Source organism: Oncorhynchus mykiss, chromosome 10, assembly GCF_013265735.2.
Source record: "Oncorhynchus mykiss isolate Arlee chromosome 10, USDA_OmykA_1.1, whole genome shotgun sequence".
NCBI classification, from domain to species: Eukaryota; Metazoa; Chordata; class Actinopteri; order Salmoniformes; family Salmonidae; genus Oncorhynchus; species Oncorhynchus mykiss.
This window is the reverse complement of record NC_048574.1, coordinates 48369199-48387795: the sequence shown is the minus strand read 5'-3', so window position 1 is coordinate 48387795 and position 18597 is coordinate 48369199. Positions and strand designations below refer to the sequence as shown.

At 45.0% G+C, this 18597-nt stretch overlaps 1 protein-coding gene across 1 annotated transcript in view; it reads left to right on the top strand.

The window, feature by feature from the left end:
• The first annotated feature begins 735 nt into the window (after positions 1–735).
• Positions 736–18597, top strand: part of LOC110534153 (phosphorylase b kinase regulatory subunit alpha, skeletal muscle isoform) — a 32020-nt gene continuing 14158 nt past the window's right edge. Inside the window, exons 1-16 of the mRNA XM_021618860.2 lie at positions 736–926; positions 2044–2202; positions 2552–2599; positions 2897–3065; positions 12782–12864; positions 13000–13080; positions 13366–13464; positions 13604–13750; positions 14038–14091; positions 14237–14359; positions 14481–14576; positions 14671–14778; positions 17481–17559; positions 17857–17991; positions 18192–18301; positions 18398–18542. Of these exons, the coding sequence (XP_021474535.2) occupies positions 849–926; positions 2044–2202; positions 2552–2599; positions 2897–3065; positions 12782–12864; positions 13000–13080; positions 13366–13464; positions 13604–13750; positions 14038–14091; positions 14237–14359; positions 14481–14576; positions 14671–14778; positions 17481–17559; positions 17857–17991; positions 18192–18301; positions 18398–18542 (1714 nt within the window). The 5' untranslated portion in view covers positions 736–848. The remainder of the gene's footprint in view (positions 927–2043; positions 2203–2551; positions 2600–2896; positions 3066–12781; positions 12865–12999; positions 13081–13365; positions 13465–13603; positions 13751–14037; positions 14092–14236; positions 14360–14480; positions 14577–14670; positions 14779–17480; positions 17560–17856; positions 17992–18191; positions 18302–18397; positions 18543–18597) is intronic.

The following is an 18597-nucleotide window of genomic DNA, read 5'->3' as shown; positions in this document are numbered from 1 at the left end:
CCAGTTGACAAAGAAGGTCGTCTTGTTCATTGATCATCTGGGAGATGTCCGGTTACCCTGCTGCTACCATATTTTTAGTTGGTATTCTGTAATGATGTGGCAGTGAAGTCAGAAGCAGGTGAAACGTTTTAATAAAACAACAAAACCAAGAACACACCACTAACATAAGGCAGACCACCGATACACAAGAACAATACCATCTGGTAAGTGAACCTGGGAGAGTGACATATAAAGGGGAGGAAAAGATGAAGGTAATGAAGTCCAGGTGTGAATCATAATGATTCACAGGTGCGCGTAATGATGAGTTCCAGGTGTGCGTAATGATGAATCCAGGACCGGTGGTTAGTACTCTGGCGATGTTGTCTGCCGGAGGGGAGGAGCAGACGTGACACATTGACTGCTCATATTGATGGTATATATATATTTCCACATTTTGTAGACTTTTTGGTTATAGCTTTATTTGTATGAAATATATAATATATATATATATATATATATATACACACTTTCAAAACTTTATAACTTAGCATTAATAACTTTATATTTAACTTGATGTTATAGTTTATGACAACTCCATCTAATGACATTGTTACGTTGTTCTTTAGAAGATGCTAGTCAACTGTACACTGGGTATAGGCCTACTGCACACAGAAAATACAAACCAACTGGTCTGTGAGCAGCCATGGGCAGTGTAACAGATACTGTGAGCAGAACGCACCCGCCTAGACTTTGACATTTGCTTCCCTCTCATGTTCTCATTCGATGGTGCAACTACATAACAAGCTGTATTAGAGAGAATGTCAGCGAGGTTTGAGGGCTGAAATTCAAGCAAAACATCAAGCAACATCATGAGGAGCCGTAGTAACTCTGGGGTGAAACTCGACAATTATGCACGGATGGTTACGAAAACAATACTACGTCACCAGGTGAGTGCAGTGTGGGCCTATTTATGACAATAGGTTACCCTTGACATGCTGTATGTGTAGTAGCCTACTTATTTACCCATGTTCAGCTCATGTAAAGCAACAAATAATAATCCCATGACTGACACTTAAAGGAAAACTCCTCTAAAAAACTATATTTTGGTCTTGTTTTTCATTAGTCAACTGTTGATACAGTCCCAAAATGTGTTTGCATGACAGCAGTCAAGTTTTCAAGATATTGGCCTCATGAGGATGTGATCGATGACACTTTGCTTCTAGAAAGTCCAATATCTTGAAAACTTGACTGCTGACATGCAAAACATTTTGGGACTGTATCAACAATGGACTAATGAAAAAAAAAAATACCAAAAGATAGTATTTGAGTAGAGCTGTCTTTAAGTCAATCTCAGATCGATTGTCTGGGGCCAAGTTAACCTCCTCTTTCATATAAAAAAGTAATGACCATCATGCTTTTAGGGAAAGAAGATTTTATAAGTATATTAAACTGCGAGTTTCACCAATTCCAGTCCCCTTGCTTAGTGGGTCTGGGGTATTCCCTGGGATCATTTCTATGTAGACGGAATGAGAGGCTCAGTTCTAGGCTTTTTAAAAGGACTCCAACTCCAAAATGAATTTTTATTGAGGTTCTATACTGATCTAAAAAACGCCCTCTCCAGAATCGATATGACGGAAATCTGAGGCCCCGCTAGGCCTAATTACTAACTACCAAACAGAAACTGAAATAACAATTTACAAATATAATTTGTATTTTAAACTGCACTGCTTGCCTATTGGAACAATTCATAATTTGTCACATCAGTCAACATAAACGGCGGTTAGAATTCATTCACTATGACTGGCTGATTGTGTGTAAATGATAGTGGATTTTGATTTACAATCAATTGAAATCATAGGAAGAAATAAAATCTCAATGATTACTATTAGTTTGATTATTATTATGATTATAATTGCATGTGAATGCTTACACATGGGTGATATTGTGTGTAAACATTCATGTTAAGTATGTATGTATGTATGTATGTATGTATGCATGTAATCACCATGTATCTGTGTATGTCCAGTGTTACTGAATGTGATGCTGTGTTCCTCTTATGACCAGGATCCGGTGACGGGGCTTCTCCCAGGGGACCCGGAGAACCACCATGCCTGGGTCCGGGACAATGTTTACGGCATCCTGTCTGTGTGGGCCCTCAGCCTGGCCTACCGCAAGAATGCTGACCGAGATGAGGACAAGGCGAAGGCCTACGAGCTGGAACAGGTGGGAGGGCCCTTCCAGTTACCTGTCTGTCTCAAACCAGTATTGTTTTTAAAAAGTTTGAATGGGAGTAACGCAAGTATATCTTTTCTAATACTTGGCTGACAGTAACCCCTATAATTATCTTCACGTCTGTCCTTGGCATAGGGATTTAGCAGCTGTAAATAGACCTAAATTGGTACGGCCCATGATAGGTCAGTGTGTGTGTCTGTTCCCACATGGAAATGCCAGGGGGCAGGCCATTGCGCTGGGGACGGGTTTCAGGTTACTCTGATTCTGCTGGCTGATGGGGGAGGTTGAAGGTCATAGTTGAGACTGGGTGCTGACTATCTCTCCCTCTATCTCTCCACAGAATGTCGTTAAACTCATGAGGAGCCTGCTGCAGTGTATGATGAGGCAGGTATGCAGGCAAGGATTGTGCCATTCACAGTTGTGAATGTGGGCCATGGAAAGAGTTTAATCACACTTCAGCTTGCATGCTGTGGTGGTTCATTTCTAATCGAGCAAAGGAGATCAAAGGAAAGGTCACTGTTTGAAATAAACATGTCGATAGATCAACATACTGTACACAGATGACAGAATATGACCTGTGGCTTCTCTTTTAGGATTAGCCTACAAACTGCATTTTTTTTTTTCTATTGACCTCAAATGAACTGGTCTTAAGTCCTGGTGTTTGTGGTTGTTCCATTTTTCTCAGATTGACAAAGTGGAGAAGTTTAAATACAGCAAGAACAAATCTGACTGCCTGCACGCCAAGTATGATTCCCAGACAACTGCCACGGTGGTGGGAGACAATGAGTGGGGTCACCTGCAGGTGGATGCCACCTCCATATTCCTGCTCTTCCTGGCCCAGATGACTGCATCAGGTAAACTCATACTCCACTGTGTGCCCCAGTGGCATCGGCATGATTTTAGCAATGGCGTGGACGCATTTCAGCACAGGGTCTGGAGGTCTTCCCCCCTCCAGCATTTTCTGCATTTAAAGGCCCAGTGCAGCAACAAACAAAAAAATATAAATATCAAATTGTTTCTGGGTAACGATTAAGTACCTTGCTGTCATAGTTTCGCATTAAAATTGTCAAAAAGCTCCAAAAACAGATTTTAGCCCCAAAAACGAATTCAAGCAGTAATTTTGCAAGACTGTCTGGGACTGATCTGAGTGGGGAGGGGTAGGGCGCCAAAGCAGTGCATTAACCACAATGTGGATCAATCCACCAACATAGAGGGGCCTAATGGGAGGGATATGTAACCTGGAAATGAGCTGTTATTGGCAGAGAGGTTTCGAACTCTCTTTGTTATTGGTGTATTAACTTATACCACCTGGTGATGTCACCTGGCAAGCCAAAATTTCACTCATGGAAAACCTGTTGATGCGAAAGTCCTGTGAAGATTGAATTTTCAACCAGCAACCATTACATATCACATAACATTTTCACACTTTTAAAGTGTTAGTTTCTTCAGCTGTTGTATAAATATGATACTGTAAATATGAAAAACAGAATTGACTGTACAAAGATTGCCATTTTTCCATTCCTATAATTGTGTATCCTGTTTTCGGCTAACAATGCCTGCAGTACCGCGGTCGGCCTGGGAACTTCTGTGGTTTCAATACAGGGGGCAGTCATTCTCCCCTGATTTGCACCCAAAGATATTGAAAATGTGTCAGGTTCCTGTCATGCCAAATAGTGTAAGCTGGCAAATAGTGTTCACCCCCTGCGTCACAATGGGCTAAAACAGGGTCACACAGGGTGTTTTTTGGTAGTCTTACAAATCTTCATGGTATCAAAAGTATACACCACACACACACATGGTTTTGGTTCAAATTGAAGAAGGCACCTGTCCCATGTCAGATATTGAGTTAAATGTGTTTAAGTTTGGGTTTACATCCCAATATTACACTTTATATACAGAAGATTAAAACATTTTTAAAAAATACTTGTTTGTTGTAATTAGGTGTACACGAAGAGGGCTATTCAAAGATGTTCCAGTGTTCATTTTGTAGATTTAGTTTAGTCTTAGTCACATTTTTTGTCAGTTGAATAATGATTTAGTGTAGTTATTGTCAACATTTCGAAAACAGTGGGCCATTTTAGTCAATGAAATGCCCTTTCGTTTTAGTCACGTTACATTTGTATTGCCTCATTAACCTATAGTAAGCATACATCACTGACTTTCATGTGCACAAACATACATAGCCTTGTCCTACCAGCATATTTTTCTGCATAACATATCGCATAAAGAAAGGGGGAGTGAGTGAGTGAGAGAGAGAGAGAGGGGGGGGGGGGGGGGGGGTAACTCAAAACACATTAGCTAGATCTCTAACACTAAATATATTACCCACTGCTAGTAGTCATGTATTAATCTAACAGTAAATGCAATGTCCTAAAAACAAACGATGCAGTTGTAGCCTGCAACTCTATATGCGCTTGCAATGGATGATGCGCAATTGCGCATGTCCTGTCTAAAAGCCATATAACAAATCCCAGTTGTAAAATAGTTGCCATTAAGCTCAATATTAAATCAAACATGTTCCTTTCCTCTCAACAACTAATTAGCTCACATTTGTTTCTCTTTAAATAAATATGAGCTTGCGCCCGTTGTAGTCTTCTCTCCTCGAGCTGTCGTATGCTGTGGAGCTTTTGTAAGGACTGTAAAGCCACTGTCAATTATCATTACAAATGATTCAAGTAGTTTCTTCAAAAGCTATGGATTTCTCCCAATTGCTTTTGAAATGTTCGAGAATCAGAAGCCTTTTTTCTCTCCCGGAGCGCACATCATAAGCCCGCTCATCACAGCAGCAGCGAAACATGCCCAGGGCCAGGGCAGACACGTTCATTACAGGACTCATGATGATAATGTAGTTTACTGTTTGACCAAATGATGGTTTTTAGCAGGCCCCCAAAAAATAGGACGTTTTGAGCGAGGTCACCATGTAATGAATGTTCAGCTCGCACTAATGCGGCCAATGGGAAATTTGACTCACAGCCAAGTCAAAAGCTAGCAAAATGGGAGTAAATGATCGCAGACTGGAGCCCTGCCCTTGACATACTATAGCTATTGAAATCAAAGTTCTGTCGTAAGTAGTGGTCTGATAGGTTGCAGCAAGCTAACTAAGTAGTCTTATCAATCTGTTATTACCTGAGCGTATTTGTTGGAATGATGCGCTTTCAGATGTCTCTTGAGGTTGATGGTATTTTTTTCCCTGTCAACGTTTCTCCCGTAGAAACGTGGCATTTGGTCTTGTTTGAATCAACACAATAAGCAAAGTGGCTCCAAACGTAGCCCCTTTTTCCACTGGGAGTTTGTGCCACCAGGTTGCTGCCAGATTGGAAAACAATTGGAGGACAGAGAGGTGACTGGTGAATGATCTGTGCTGGGTTTCTCAAAAGCGTTATGAGCACTATGATCATCTTAATTCCATTGAAACTAAATGGACGAAAGATGATTTTAGTGCTCCTGCTCTGAGACCAGGTTGCAATGCTACAATGGTTTTGGGAAACCTAGCCCTGGGCATGGTATTGATTTTCTACCCCATTGCAACATTGCAATGAGAAAGCCTTTACAACTCTGTTAAGTCAAGCATGCTTTGGGTTGGACCCAACAAATAACACTGAAAAGCTCTCAATCTCCAAAAACTATTGTTAGCAGATACGCTAGTTAGCATTAGCTTGCGAAACTACCTCTTAGCTTCCTTCATACTGGACACATAGACATAAAAGAAGGAAGTCTGTATAGAATACAAATATTCCAAAACTTGCATCCTGTCTGCAACAAGGCACTTAAGTAACGCTGCACAAACTTTGGCAAAGCGATTCACTTTTTGTCCTGAATACAAAGCATTCTGTTCCAACACAAGATATCACTGAGTAACATTGACAGGGCTTAAATAATTTTCAAAAGAATAATGGACAAATATTGTACCATCCAGGTGTGCAAAGCTCTTAGACTTACCCCCAAAACACTCACAGCTTTAAGGTGTTTCTAACATGTAGGGGAGTATAAGGGGGTGATGTCACGTCCTGACCTTAGTTACTTTTTTATGTCTCTGTTTTAGTTTGGTCAGGGCGTAAGTTGGGGTGGGCATTCTATGTTGTGTATTCTAGGTTTTGTATTTCTGTGTTTGGCCTGGTATGGTTCCCAATCAGAGGCAGCTGTCGCTCATAGTCTCTGATTGAGAACCATACTTAGGCAGCCTGTTTTCCCACTATGGGTTGTGGGTAGGTACAGTGCCTTGCGAAAGTATTTGGCCCCCTTGAACTTTGCGACCTTTTGCCACATTTCAGGCTTCAAACATAAAGATATAAAACTATATTTTTTGTGAAGAATCAACAACAAGTGGGACACAATCATGAAGTGGAATGACATTTATTGGATATTTCAAACTTTTTTAACAAATCAAAAACTGAAAAATTGGGCGTGCAAAATTATTCAGCCCCTTTACTTTCAGTGCAGCAAACTCTCTCCAGAAGTTCAGTGAGGATCTCTGAATGATCCAATGTTGACCTAAATGACTAATGATGATAAATACAATCCACCTGTGTGTAATCAAGTCTCCGTATAAATGCACCTGCACCGTGATAGTCTCAGAGGTCCGTTAAAAGCGCAGAGAGCATCATGAAGAACAAGGAACACACCAGGCAGGTCCGAGATACTGTTGTGAAGAAGTTTAAAGCCGGATTTGGATACAAAAAGATTTCCCAAGCTTTAAACATCCCAAGGAGCACTGTGCAAGCGATAATATTGAAATGGAAGGAGTATCAGACCACTGCAAATCTACCAAGACCTGGCCGTCCCTCTAAACTTTCAGCTCATACAAGGAGAAGACTGATCAGAGATGCAGCCAAGAGGCCCATGATCACTCTGGATGAACTGCAGAGATCTACAGCTGAGGTGGGAGACTCTGTCCATAGGACAACAATCAGTCGTATATTGCACAAATCTGGCCTTTATGGAAGAGTGGCAAGAAGAAAGCCATTTCTTAAAGATATCCATAAAAAGTGTTGTTTAAACTTTGCCACAAGCCACCTGGGAGACACACCAAACATGTGGAAGAAGGTGCTCTGGTCAGATGGAACCAAAATTGAACTTTTTGGCAACAATGCAAAACGTTATGTTTGGCGTAAAAGCAACACAGCTGAACACACCATCCCCACTGTCAAACATGGTGGTGGCAGCATCATGGTTTGGGCCTGCTTTTCTTCAGTAGGGACAGGGAAGATGGTTAAAATTGATGGGAAGATGGATGGAGCCAAATACAGGACCATTCTGGAAGAAAACCTGATGGAGTCTGCAAAATCAAATCAAAATCAAATCAAATGTATTTATATAGCCCTTCGTACATCAGCTGATATCTCAAAGTGCTGTACAGAAACCCAGCCTAAAACCCCAAACAGCAAGCAATGCAGGTGTAGAAGCACGGTGGCTAGGAAAAACTCCCTAGAAAGGCCAAAACCTAGGAAGAAACCTAGAGAGGAACCAGGCTATGTGGGGTGGCCAGTCCTCTTCTGGCTGTGCCGGGTGGAGATTATAACAAAACATGGTCAAGATGTTCAAATGTTCATAAATGACCAGCATGGTCGAATAATAATAAGGCAGAATAGTTGAAACTGGAGCAGCAGCACAGTCAGGTGGACTGGGGACAGCAAGGAGTCATCATGTCAGGTATTCCTGGGGCATGGTCCTAGGGCTCAGGTCCTCCGAGAGAGAGAAAGAAAGAGAGAATTAGAGAGAGCATATGTGGGATGGCCAGTTCTATTCTGGCTGTGCCGGGTGGAGATTATAACAGAACATGGCCAAGATGTTCAAATGTTCATAAATGACCAGCATGGTCGAATAATAATAAGGCAGAACAGTTGAAACTGGAGCAGCAGCACAGCCAGGTGGACTGGGGACAGCAAGGAGTCATCATGTCAGGTAGTCCTGGGGCATGGTCCTAGGGCTCAGGTCCTCCGAGAGAGAGAAAGAGAGAAGGAGAGAATTAGAGAACGCACACTTAGATTCACACAGGACACCGAATAGGACAGGAGAAGTACTCCAGATATAACAAACTGACCCTAGCCCCCCGACACATAAACTACTGCAGCATAAATACTGGAGGCTGAGACAGGACCTGAAAAAAAGACCTGAGACTGGGACGGAGATTTGTCTTCCAACAAGACAATGATCCAAAACATAAAGCAAAATCTACAATGGAATGGTTCAAAAATAAACATATCCAGGTGTTAGAATGGCCAAGTCAAAGTCCAGACCTGAATCCAATCGAGAATCTGTGGAAAGAACTGAAAACTGCTGTTCACAAATGCTCTCCATCCAACCTCACTGAGCTCGAGCTGTTTTGCAAGGAGGAATGGGAAAAAATGTCAGTCTCTCGATGTGCAAAACTGATAGAGACATACCCCAAGCGACTTACAGCTGTAATCGCAGCAAAAGGTGGCGCTACAAAGTATTAACTTAAGGGGGCTGAATAATTTTGCACGCCCAATTTTTCAGTTTTTGATTTGTTAAAAACTTTGAAATATCCAATAAATGTCGTTCCACTTCATGATTGTGTCCCACTTGTTGTTGATTCTTCACAAAAAAATTCAGTTTTATATATTTATGTTTGAAGCCTGAAATGTGGCAAAAGGTCGCAAAGTTCAAGGGGGCCGAATACTTTCGCAAGGCACTGTATTTTCTGTTTAGTGTTTTTGTTGCACCTTGCAGAACTGTTAGTTTGTCGGTTTGTTGTTTTTGTTCGAGTATTCATCTTTATTAAAAGTATTATGAATACGTACCACGCTGCACTTTGGTCCTCTTCTCCTTCTCCCAACGACAATCGTTACAAAACTACGCACCACAACCGGACCAAGCAGTGTGGTAACCAGGAGCAGAGGGTTCTGGACTCCTGGACTTATATTAGGAGATATTGGACGGCAAGGGACCCTGGGCACAGACTGGGGAATATCGCCGCCCCAAGGAAGAATTGGAGGCAGCGAAAGCTGAGCGGCGGCAATATGAGGTAAGGCAGCGCAACAGGCACGAGAGGCAGCCCCCAAATTTTTTGGGGGGTGGCACACGGGGAGATTGGAGGAGTCAGACGATAGACCTGAGCCAACTCCCCGTGCTTACCGGAAGAAGCGCAGTACTGGTCAGGCACCGTGTTATGCAGTCAAGTGCACGGTGTTGCCAGTACGTGCTCATAGCCCGGTGCGCTATAGGCCAGCCACCCGCAAGTGCCATGCGAGAGTGGGCATCCAGCCAGGGCGTATTGTGCCGGCCCAGCGTGTTTGGTCTCCGGTACGCCTTTTCAGCCCAGGGTATCCTGTGCCGGCTCTGTGTACTGTGTCTCCGGGGCGCTGGGAGGGTGCAGTGCGTCCTATGCCTACGCTCCGCCCGTGCCGGTCGAATGTGGGTATTGAGCCTAAGGGAGAGGTGCGAGTGGTATGAACCAGATCTCCAGTGCTCACCCACAGCCCGGTTCAACCTGTGCCTGCACTCTGGAGGGTCTGGGCTAAAGTAGTCATCCAGCCTGGAGGAGTGGTGCCAAGGCTGCGCACCAGAGCTCCAGTGATCCCCCCACAGCCCGGTCCATCCGGTGCCTCCTCCACGCACCAGGCCTCCTGTAGGTCTCCCCAGCCTGGTGGGTCCTGTGGCAGCCCCACGCACCAGGCTGTCTCTCCGTCTCCTCCCTCCAGGTTCCCCCGTCTGTCAGGAGCTGCAGGAGCCGCCCATTTGTCAGGATCTGCCGGAGCCGCCCGTCTGTCAGTTGCTGCCGGAGCCGCCCGTCAGTCGGGAGCTGCCGGAGCCGCCCGTCAGTCGGGAGCTGCCGGAGCCGCCCGTCAGTCGGGAGCTGCCGGAGCCGCCCGTCTGTCAGGAGCTGCCGGAGCCACACCAGGCTGTCTCTCCATCTCCTCCCTCCAGGTTCCCCCATCTCTCAGGAGCTGCAGGAGGCCACCCATTTGTCAGGATCTGCCGGAGCCGCCCGTCAATCAGGAGCTGCCAGAGCCGCCCGTCAGTAGGGAGCTGCCGGAGCCGCCCGTCAGTCAGTTGCTGCCGGAGCCGCCCGTCAGTCGGGATTGGAGGAGTCAGACGATAGACCTGAGCCAACTCCCCGTGCTTACCGGAAGAAGCGCAGTACTGGTCAGGCACCGTGTTATGCAGTCAAGTGCACGGTGTTGCCAGTACGTGCTCATAGCCCGGTGCGCTATAGGCCAGCCACCCGCAAGTGCCATGCGAGAGTGGGCATCCAGCCAGGGCGTATTGTGCCGGCCCAGCGTGTTTGGTCTCCGGTACGCCTTTTCAGCCCAGGGTATCCTGTGCCGGCTCTGTGTACTGTGTCTCCGGGGCGCTGGGAGGGTGCAGTGCGTCCTATGCCTACGCTCCGCCCGTGCCGGTCGAATGTGGGTATTGAGCCTAAGGGAGAGGTGCGAGTGGTATGAACCAGATCTCCAGTGCTCACCCACAGCCCGGTTCAACCTGTGCCTGCACTCTGGAGGGTCTGGGCTAAAGTAGTCATCCAGCCTGGAGGAGTGGTGCCAAGGCTGCGCACCAGAGCTCCAGTGATCCCCCCACAGCCCGGTCCATCCGGTGCCTCCTCCACGCACCAGGCCTCCTGTAGGTCTCCCCAGCCTGGTGGGTCCTGTGGCAGCCCCACGCACCAGGCTGTCTCTCCGTATCCTCCCTCCAGGTTCCCCCGTCTGTCAGGAGCTGCAGGAGCCGCCCATTTGTCAGGATCTGCCGGAGCCGCCCGTCTGTCAGTTGCTGCCGGAGCCGCCCGTCAGTCGGGAGCTGCCGGAGCCGCCCGTCAGTCGGGAGCTGCCGGAGCCGCCCGTCAGTCGGGAGCTGCCGGAGCCGCCCGTCTGTCAGGAGCTGCCGGAGCCACACCAGGCTGTCTCTCCATCTCCTCCCTCCAGGTTCCCCCATCTCTCAGGAGCTGAGGGGGCCACCCATTTGTCAGGATCTGCCGGAGCCGCCCGTCAGTCAGGAGCTGCCAGAGCCGCCCGTCAGTAGGGAGCTGCCGGAGCCGCCCGTCAGTCAGTTGCTGCCGGAGCCGCCCGTCAGTCGGGAGCTGCCGGAGCCGCCCGTCAGTCGGAGCTGCCGGAGCCGCCCGTCAGTCGGAGCTGCCGGAGCCGCCCGTCAGTCGGGAGCTGCTCCAAAGGCGCCACTTAAGTGGTCCGAGACTATGGGTATGGTCATGTCCTGACCTTAGTTCCTTTTTTATGTCTCTGTTTTAGTTTGGTCAAGGCGTGAGTTGGTTGGGGTGGGCATTCTATGTTGTGTATTCTAGGTTTTGTATTTCTTTGTTTGGCCTGGTATGGTTCCCAATCAAAGGCAGTTGTCGCTCGTTGTCTCTGATTGAGAACCATACTTAGGCAGCCTGTTTTCCCACCATGGGTTGTGGGTAGGTATTTTCTGTTTAGTGTTTTTGTTGCACCTTGCAGAACTGTTCGTTTGTCGTTTTTGTTCGAGTATTCATCTTTATTAAAAGTATTATGAATACGTACCACGCTGCACTTTGGTCCTCTTCTCCTTCTCCCAACGACAATCGTTACAGGTGAATACTTATCTAATCAAGATATATAGATGTTTTATTTATTTATAAATGTTATAGTTTTTCTCCCACTTTGACATTACAGAGGATTTTGTGTAGATGGTTGACCAAAAATGACAATTAAATAAATTTGAATCCCACTTTGTAACACAACAAAATGTGGGAAAGGGGTTGTGAAAACTTTCGGAAGGCACTGTAAGTTCAGCAGGAACCTGGAATACAATATACAGTACATAAACAGTGTCACACCCTGACCATAGAGAGCCCTCAGGGTTCTCTATGGTGTTTTAGGTCAGGGTGTGACTAGGGGGGGGTGTGTATATGGTTCCCAAATGGAGGCAGCTGATGATCGTTACCTCTAATTGGGGATCATACTTAACGTGTCCTTTTTCCCACCTGCGATGTGAGATATTGTTTTGTTTAAGTGCCTATGTGTGCGACGTATTTCACGATCGTTATTGCGTTGTTGTTTTTGGAAGTTCCACTATCATTAAAATGTGGAACTCTTCTCACGCTGCGCCTTGGTCCAATTATTCATATGACGGTTGTGACAAACAGTCACGAATACAATTTAAATAATGGGCAACCCTTGACGTTTTCCACATTTTGTTGTGTTTTAATTGTAATTGTTGGTTAATGATCTACCCAAAATACTCTCATGTCAAAGTGGAAGAAAAATTCTAACATTTATCCACCTGGATTAATTGGATAGAAAATTATTGGAGGGGGGTTCAAAAAGCCCTCTTGAATATTGAGGGGGGATGTGTCACCCCCCCTCTTATATGTCAACTTCTCCTATGGTGTGCCCTCTCCTCTCCTCCAGCATTGCTGCAACCTTAATAGATGCAGTCCGGGATAAGCACACAACATATGGACGTAACCTATGAAATTATTTTGGAATCTATAGAAATGCATTTATCAATCTCTACATTTTGTTTTTGACAAGTATATTACATTACAAAGACCTGAATGCATATTTTGAAATTATATTAATGTGAACTGAAGATAAACATTCCAAAGTTGTTTTTCAACCCTGTCTGCTGTCATTGGCAGGCCTTCACATCGTCTACACTCGGGATGAGGTGGACATCATCCAGAATCTGATGTTCTACATCGAGGCTGCGTATAAAGTGGCAGTATGTAAAAATAAAAACAATTTGGACATGATGTTGACGTTCAGTGTATTTGCTGAGTGCTACGGTAGCCCCGTGTCTTTGATCTAGAAGTATGAACCAGTTGTTAATCAGTTTGATTTGTGTTGATTTTCCCAGGATTTTGGCATGTGGGAACGTGGGGACAAGACAAACCAGGGGATTCCGGAGATCAACGTCAGCTCAATCGGCATGGCGAAAGTAAGTTGTCTTTTACGCAACATGTGCTGTATATCAATGTCTGTTGACATCTTGGAATTATACTTATGGAACGCGGTTGATAGCACAAATCACGGACGCCAATAACACTCAGCCAATTATGTTTGACCTTCCGTCTTTTCATCAACTAGCAACTTATAATAAATGCGACCTTTTACTGTGGGTGATACCAATGGGTATTATTTCAGTGTCATAGTAATGTGTGCACACTGACAAAGGGATTGACATATTGACAACAGCCATCTATTTTCCAATGTGTGTCTGTAGGCTGCACTTGAGGCCCTGGATGGCCTCAATCTGTTTGGCGCCAAGGGGGGTCATGAATCGGTAGTCCATGCGTTAGCTGACGATATTCAGCGCTGCACGGTAAGCCTTAGGATGGCCATAGAGAGAGGACAGGAGCCCAAGCTCCCAGCGACACGTTCATACTCACTTTCTCAAGTCTTTGAAGAAGACATTACTCTATCCCTCCCCCCCTTTCTCTCTCCCTTTTTTACATGGTCAGTCTATCCTTAGTTCCATGTTGCCAAGAGCTTCCACATCCAAAGAGGTGGATGCTGGGGTTCTGTCCATTATCTCGTACCCAGCGTTTGCTGTGGAAGACATTGACATCGTTAATATGACCAAGGAGGAAATCATTTCCAAGTTGCAGGTGAGGTTGTCCTCTACCGTTACATTCAGTGCTGTCCTTGTTTGGAGTTTATCTATTAAACATTTTGTGTTATATATTAGTCTTTTAATAGTCTGGTATTAACTGCCGAGGAGAGTGTGGTGAAACGTGTGGTGTATTGGAATAGGAAGGTGATGACAGGGCCGGTCAGTGCGGTGTGCCGACATTTTCTGTCTGTTAGAGCAGAACACTGTAATGACGACTGTAGCATGAGAGCACAGCCCATATGGTCGATGTGTCACTAGCTGTCTCTCTATCTTTCCTCTTAGGGGAGATATGGATGCTGCAGGTTCCTCAGAGATGGACACAAAACCCCCAAAGAGGTGAAAATGATGTTTCATATTTATGTTTGCCTCATTTTTGACTGGCCAAGATATCTACCCCCGCAGCCTTCTTCCACCGTCAACTGATGAACGGATTCCTTTGTGTAATTTTGATATATTCTGTACATGTTCATGTATCCTCCAGGACCCCAGTCGCATATATTATGAGTCATCTGAGCTGAAGCTCTTTGAGAATATTGAATGTGAGTGGCCACTTTTCTGGACTTACCTCATTCTGGATGGGATCTTCATCAACAGCCCTGAGCAGGTCAGTCAGGGGGGATGCGGACATACAATGGCCAGCGGGTAATGGCTCCATTCGGAGACCGCGTCCATTCGGTCTCGTGTGTGGGTTCTATTGTGATCAAGAGTTTGCCCTGTGTCATCAGGTGCAAGAATACAGAGATGCCCTGGAGGCTATTATGATCAAACAGAAGGATGGCCTTAGCCTGGTGCCTGAGCTCTATAGTGTCCCTGCAGACAAGGTGAGGGCCACCCTCATCTACATTCATTATCATAATAACGAGTCCACTTAGAATATACAGCAGGTAAAATTAGTACTGTGTGTGTTTTATACAGGTAGACGAGGAGTATGAGAATCCCCATTCTGTAGAGAGAGTTCCCATGGGCAAGTTGCCTCTGATGTGGGGACAGTCTCTGTACATACTGGGAAACCTGATGGCTGATGTAAGTTAATCTATTCACATCTACTAACCCTAGCTCTAGCTCTAACCCTAACCATAACCTTAACCCTTATTCTAAGCTTAAACTTAACCCTCACCCAAACCCTAGTCCGAACCTTAACCCTTATTCTAAGCCCAACCCTAACTGTAACCTCAGCAAGCAATTGCTGATCAAGTTGGTTGGCAGTATGTCCATCTGTAGAGCATCTATAGACTAGACTATACTAGACTAGACTATCCAAATAGTGTGACCCGGCTTTCCTTTTAATTACACTACACAGGGTTAGTCAAGAACGTTCATTATTGTTGAAAATGTATCATTATTTCTCCTTGAATGGATGAGGTGTTTACAAGTACCCAAACAAAATGTAGAGTGCATTGAAATCTTAATGCAATGAACTACTATGATCAACATTATTATTGTTGCGTTATATTGTACGAAATGCCCTTGTGACTCTCAGCGGTTATTTCCAACCCCCACCTCCCACTCCCGGAAACCATGTTTCGCACCCTTTCCCACCTCCCTAGGGTTGCTTGTCAGTCAGATGGTGAATGGTACACATTCTCAATTGTCTCAAGGCTTAAAAATCTTTCTTTAACCCGTCTCCTCCCTTTCATCTACACTGATTTGAAGTAGATTTAACAAGTGACATCAATAAGGGGTCACAGCTTTCACCTGGATTCACCTGGTCAGTCTATGTGATGGAAAGAGCAGGTATTTTTAATGTTTTGTACACTCAGTGTACAGTATGTATGTACAGTATGTACAGTATGTTGTTTGTACGTATGTGTTGGCCTTTGTGGATTGTTTCTTTGTATGGGTTGGGATTTAGCTGAGATGATTATTTACAGAGTCAAGTATATTTGTCCAGGCCTCAGTTGTTGATGTGCACCATTCATTCGCTCTGTTGATAATTCTGATGTTAGAGCTTCTAATAGTAACTGTATCCACTGGTGACTTGGGAGAGAGTGAGGTGATTACCATCTAAGTGCCAACGTTTTTCACAGCTGTGCTGCCTACCAGCAGTAATCGTCTCTGATTGACTGAGAGATTCAAGAAGCTATCATCGTTAAGTAACATAATAGATGCAAAGCATTGAATATTTATATTCATGCACTTCAAAATTAATTTAGTAACTTTGCCCCAGAAGCATTCAACTGCAGGTCACTCACACGTCATATGGAGGAATGTGCCTACCTTATTTAAGGGACAAAGTGAACAGTTGGGGCCAATCTCATCGTAAAATGTTTCCTTGCTGTTGAATACAGTCTGTGAATAAATGTTAATGTATTTTTTGATAATTTATTTATAAAGCCTATTCGGTAGTTGGGTTTCCCAAGGGACTCCATAGCCCAGCATAGCTGATCTAAGTTGTAAATAAAGGAAAAAGAAGTTGCCTGGTAATGTGTATGTGTCTTTCAAATCTTGGAATTTTCTCAAGCCATTACATGATATTGGCAAGGGTACATATTCCACATTTGGACCACTAGGGGGGGGAGCAAATCAAACAATCAAATGTATTTATAAAGCCCTTCTTACATCAGCTGATGTCACAAAGTGCTATACAGAAACCCAACCTAAAATCTCAAACAGCGAGCAATGCAGATGTAGAAGCACGGTGGCTAGGAAAAACTCCCTAGAAAGGCAGGAACCTAGGAAGAAACCTAGAGAGGAACCAGGCTCTGAGGATTGACCAGTTATCTTCTGGCTGTGACGGGTGGAGATTACAACAGTACGTGGCCAAGATGTTCTAACCTTCATAGATGACCAGCATGGTCAAATAAAAGTAATCGCAGTGGTTGTAGATGGTGCAACAGGTCAGCACCTCAGCAGTAAATGTCAGTTGGCTTTTTATAGCCGATCATTCAGAGTTAGAGACAGCAGGTGCGGTAGAGAGAGAGAGAGTCGAAAACAGCAAGTCTGGGACAAGGCAGCACGTCCAGTGAACAGGTCAGGGCTCCATAGCCGCAGGCAGAACAGTTGTAACTGGAGCAGCAGCACGACCAGGTGGACTGGGGACCTCAAGGAGTCATCAGGCCAGGTAGTCCCGAGGCATGGTCCAAGGGCTCAGGTCCTCCGAGAGAAAGAGAGAGAATTAGAGGGAGCCTACTTAAATTCACACAGGACACCGGATAAGACAGGAGAAATACTCCAGATATAACAGACTGACCCTAGCCCCCAGACACAAACTATTGCAGCATAATTATTGGCGTCTGAGACATGAGGGGTCGGGAGACACTGTGACGCCGTCCGACTATACCCAGACAGGGCCAACCAGGCAGGATATAAGCCCACCCACTTTGCCAAAGCACAGCTCCCACACCACTAGAGAGATATCTTCAACCACCAACTTACCATCCTGAGACAAGGCCGAGTATAGCCCACGAAGATCTTCCCCACGGCACGAACCCAAGGTGGGCGCCAACCAGGTCTTATTGTAAAATATTGGAGTATGAGCATGCCATTTTGATTGGGGTGAAATGCTAGTGCCTGGAAATACACGTTCAAGTTTGTTACGGATAGTCCAATGTCTTTCCTTGTTTGTTAATTTTATTCAGGCTCGCTTACCTTGCTACAAATATTTTGAAATAGCACTATGGATTTTTCCCCAATAGCCAGAAGGGAGAGTATTTGGTTATTTCGGATAAATGTATACAACGGAAACTGACAAATTCTCAATTGATTTCCATGTCCTTTTTTTTTAGGGTTTTTTAGCCCCAGGAGAGATTGATCCTCTGAACAGACGGTTTTCCACTGTATCCAAACCTGATGTTGTGGTTCAAGGTAAGATGATTACATCAGGCAGTCTGGAAGAAGAGAAGATATTGACCTCAGCAGGAGAATACACATATTTGTATTCATGTGTACAGTAGGTGACTGTGATAAATTGCAGTACAAAAGATGCCATTTGGAAGAGATGTGCCTAACTGAGTCTCATAAATCTGCTACAGTGATTGAAATAATACATTCTCTTGGTGTTAATTGTTTTAAATGACTTATCATACACAAGAGACTCCTTTAGCTCTCGAGGTTCCTACAAACTAGACAAAATTGAAGTGTTCTTGTCTGATTTGCTTTCAGTGTCCATCTTAGCTGAGACGGACCACATCAAACATCTGTTGATGAAACAAGGGATAGATGCTGATACCTTGGAGGACATCCATCCTATCAGAGTCCAACCCTCCAGGGTGTTGAGCCACATCTATGCAAGGCTAGGTGAACTGAACACTACACCTAGAGATTAATTCAAAGGATAAAGATATAGCCTAATGCTTGTGCTAAAAGCTTTTGTTGTTTATGATGTTAATTTGACTCCTTGGCTTTAAGAGCCCATTTATGTGATGTGTAAGCCAGGTTTAGAAATATAATGTATGCCATGATTGTCCCAAAAACTATTCATCGTGTTGGCCATGCAGGTCGCAACCAGAGACTAGGCCTCACTGGGAGACCGTACAGACGCATTGGCACTCTGGGGACATCAAAATTCTACATCATCCGTGACACTGTCTTCTCCTTCACCCCTCAGGTGAGATGAAGCCCTGTCAGGACATGTTGTGTGTTAGCTACCAGCTGTTGATTACACTCAACACGGACATCTCCCTGTCTCTCTTGTTATGTCCAGTTCATTGATCATCAGGAATTCTACTTGGCGTTGGACAACCACATGATATTGGAGATGCTGCGCAATGACCTTTCCTACCTGGCTTCCCGCTGGAGAATTACCGGCTGTCCCACGGTCTCCTTCCCCATCTCATCCAATATGCTCAGTAAGTCACTTGACCGGACCACCGCCCCATCATGACGCTGCAGCCTAATCAAATA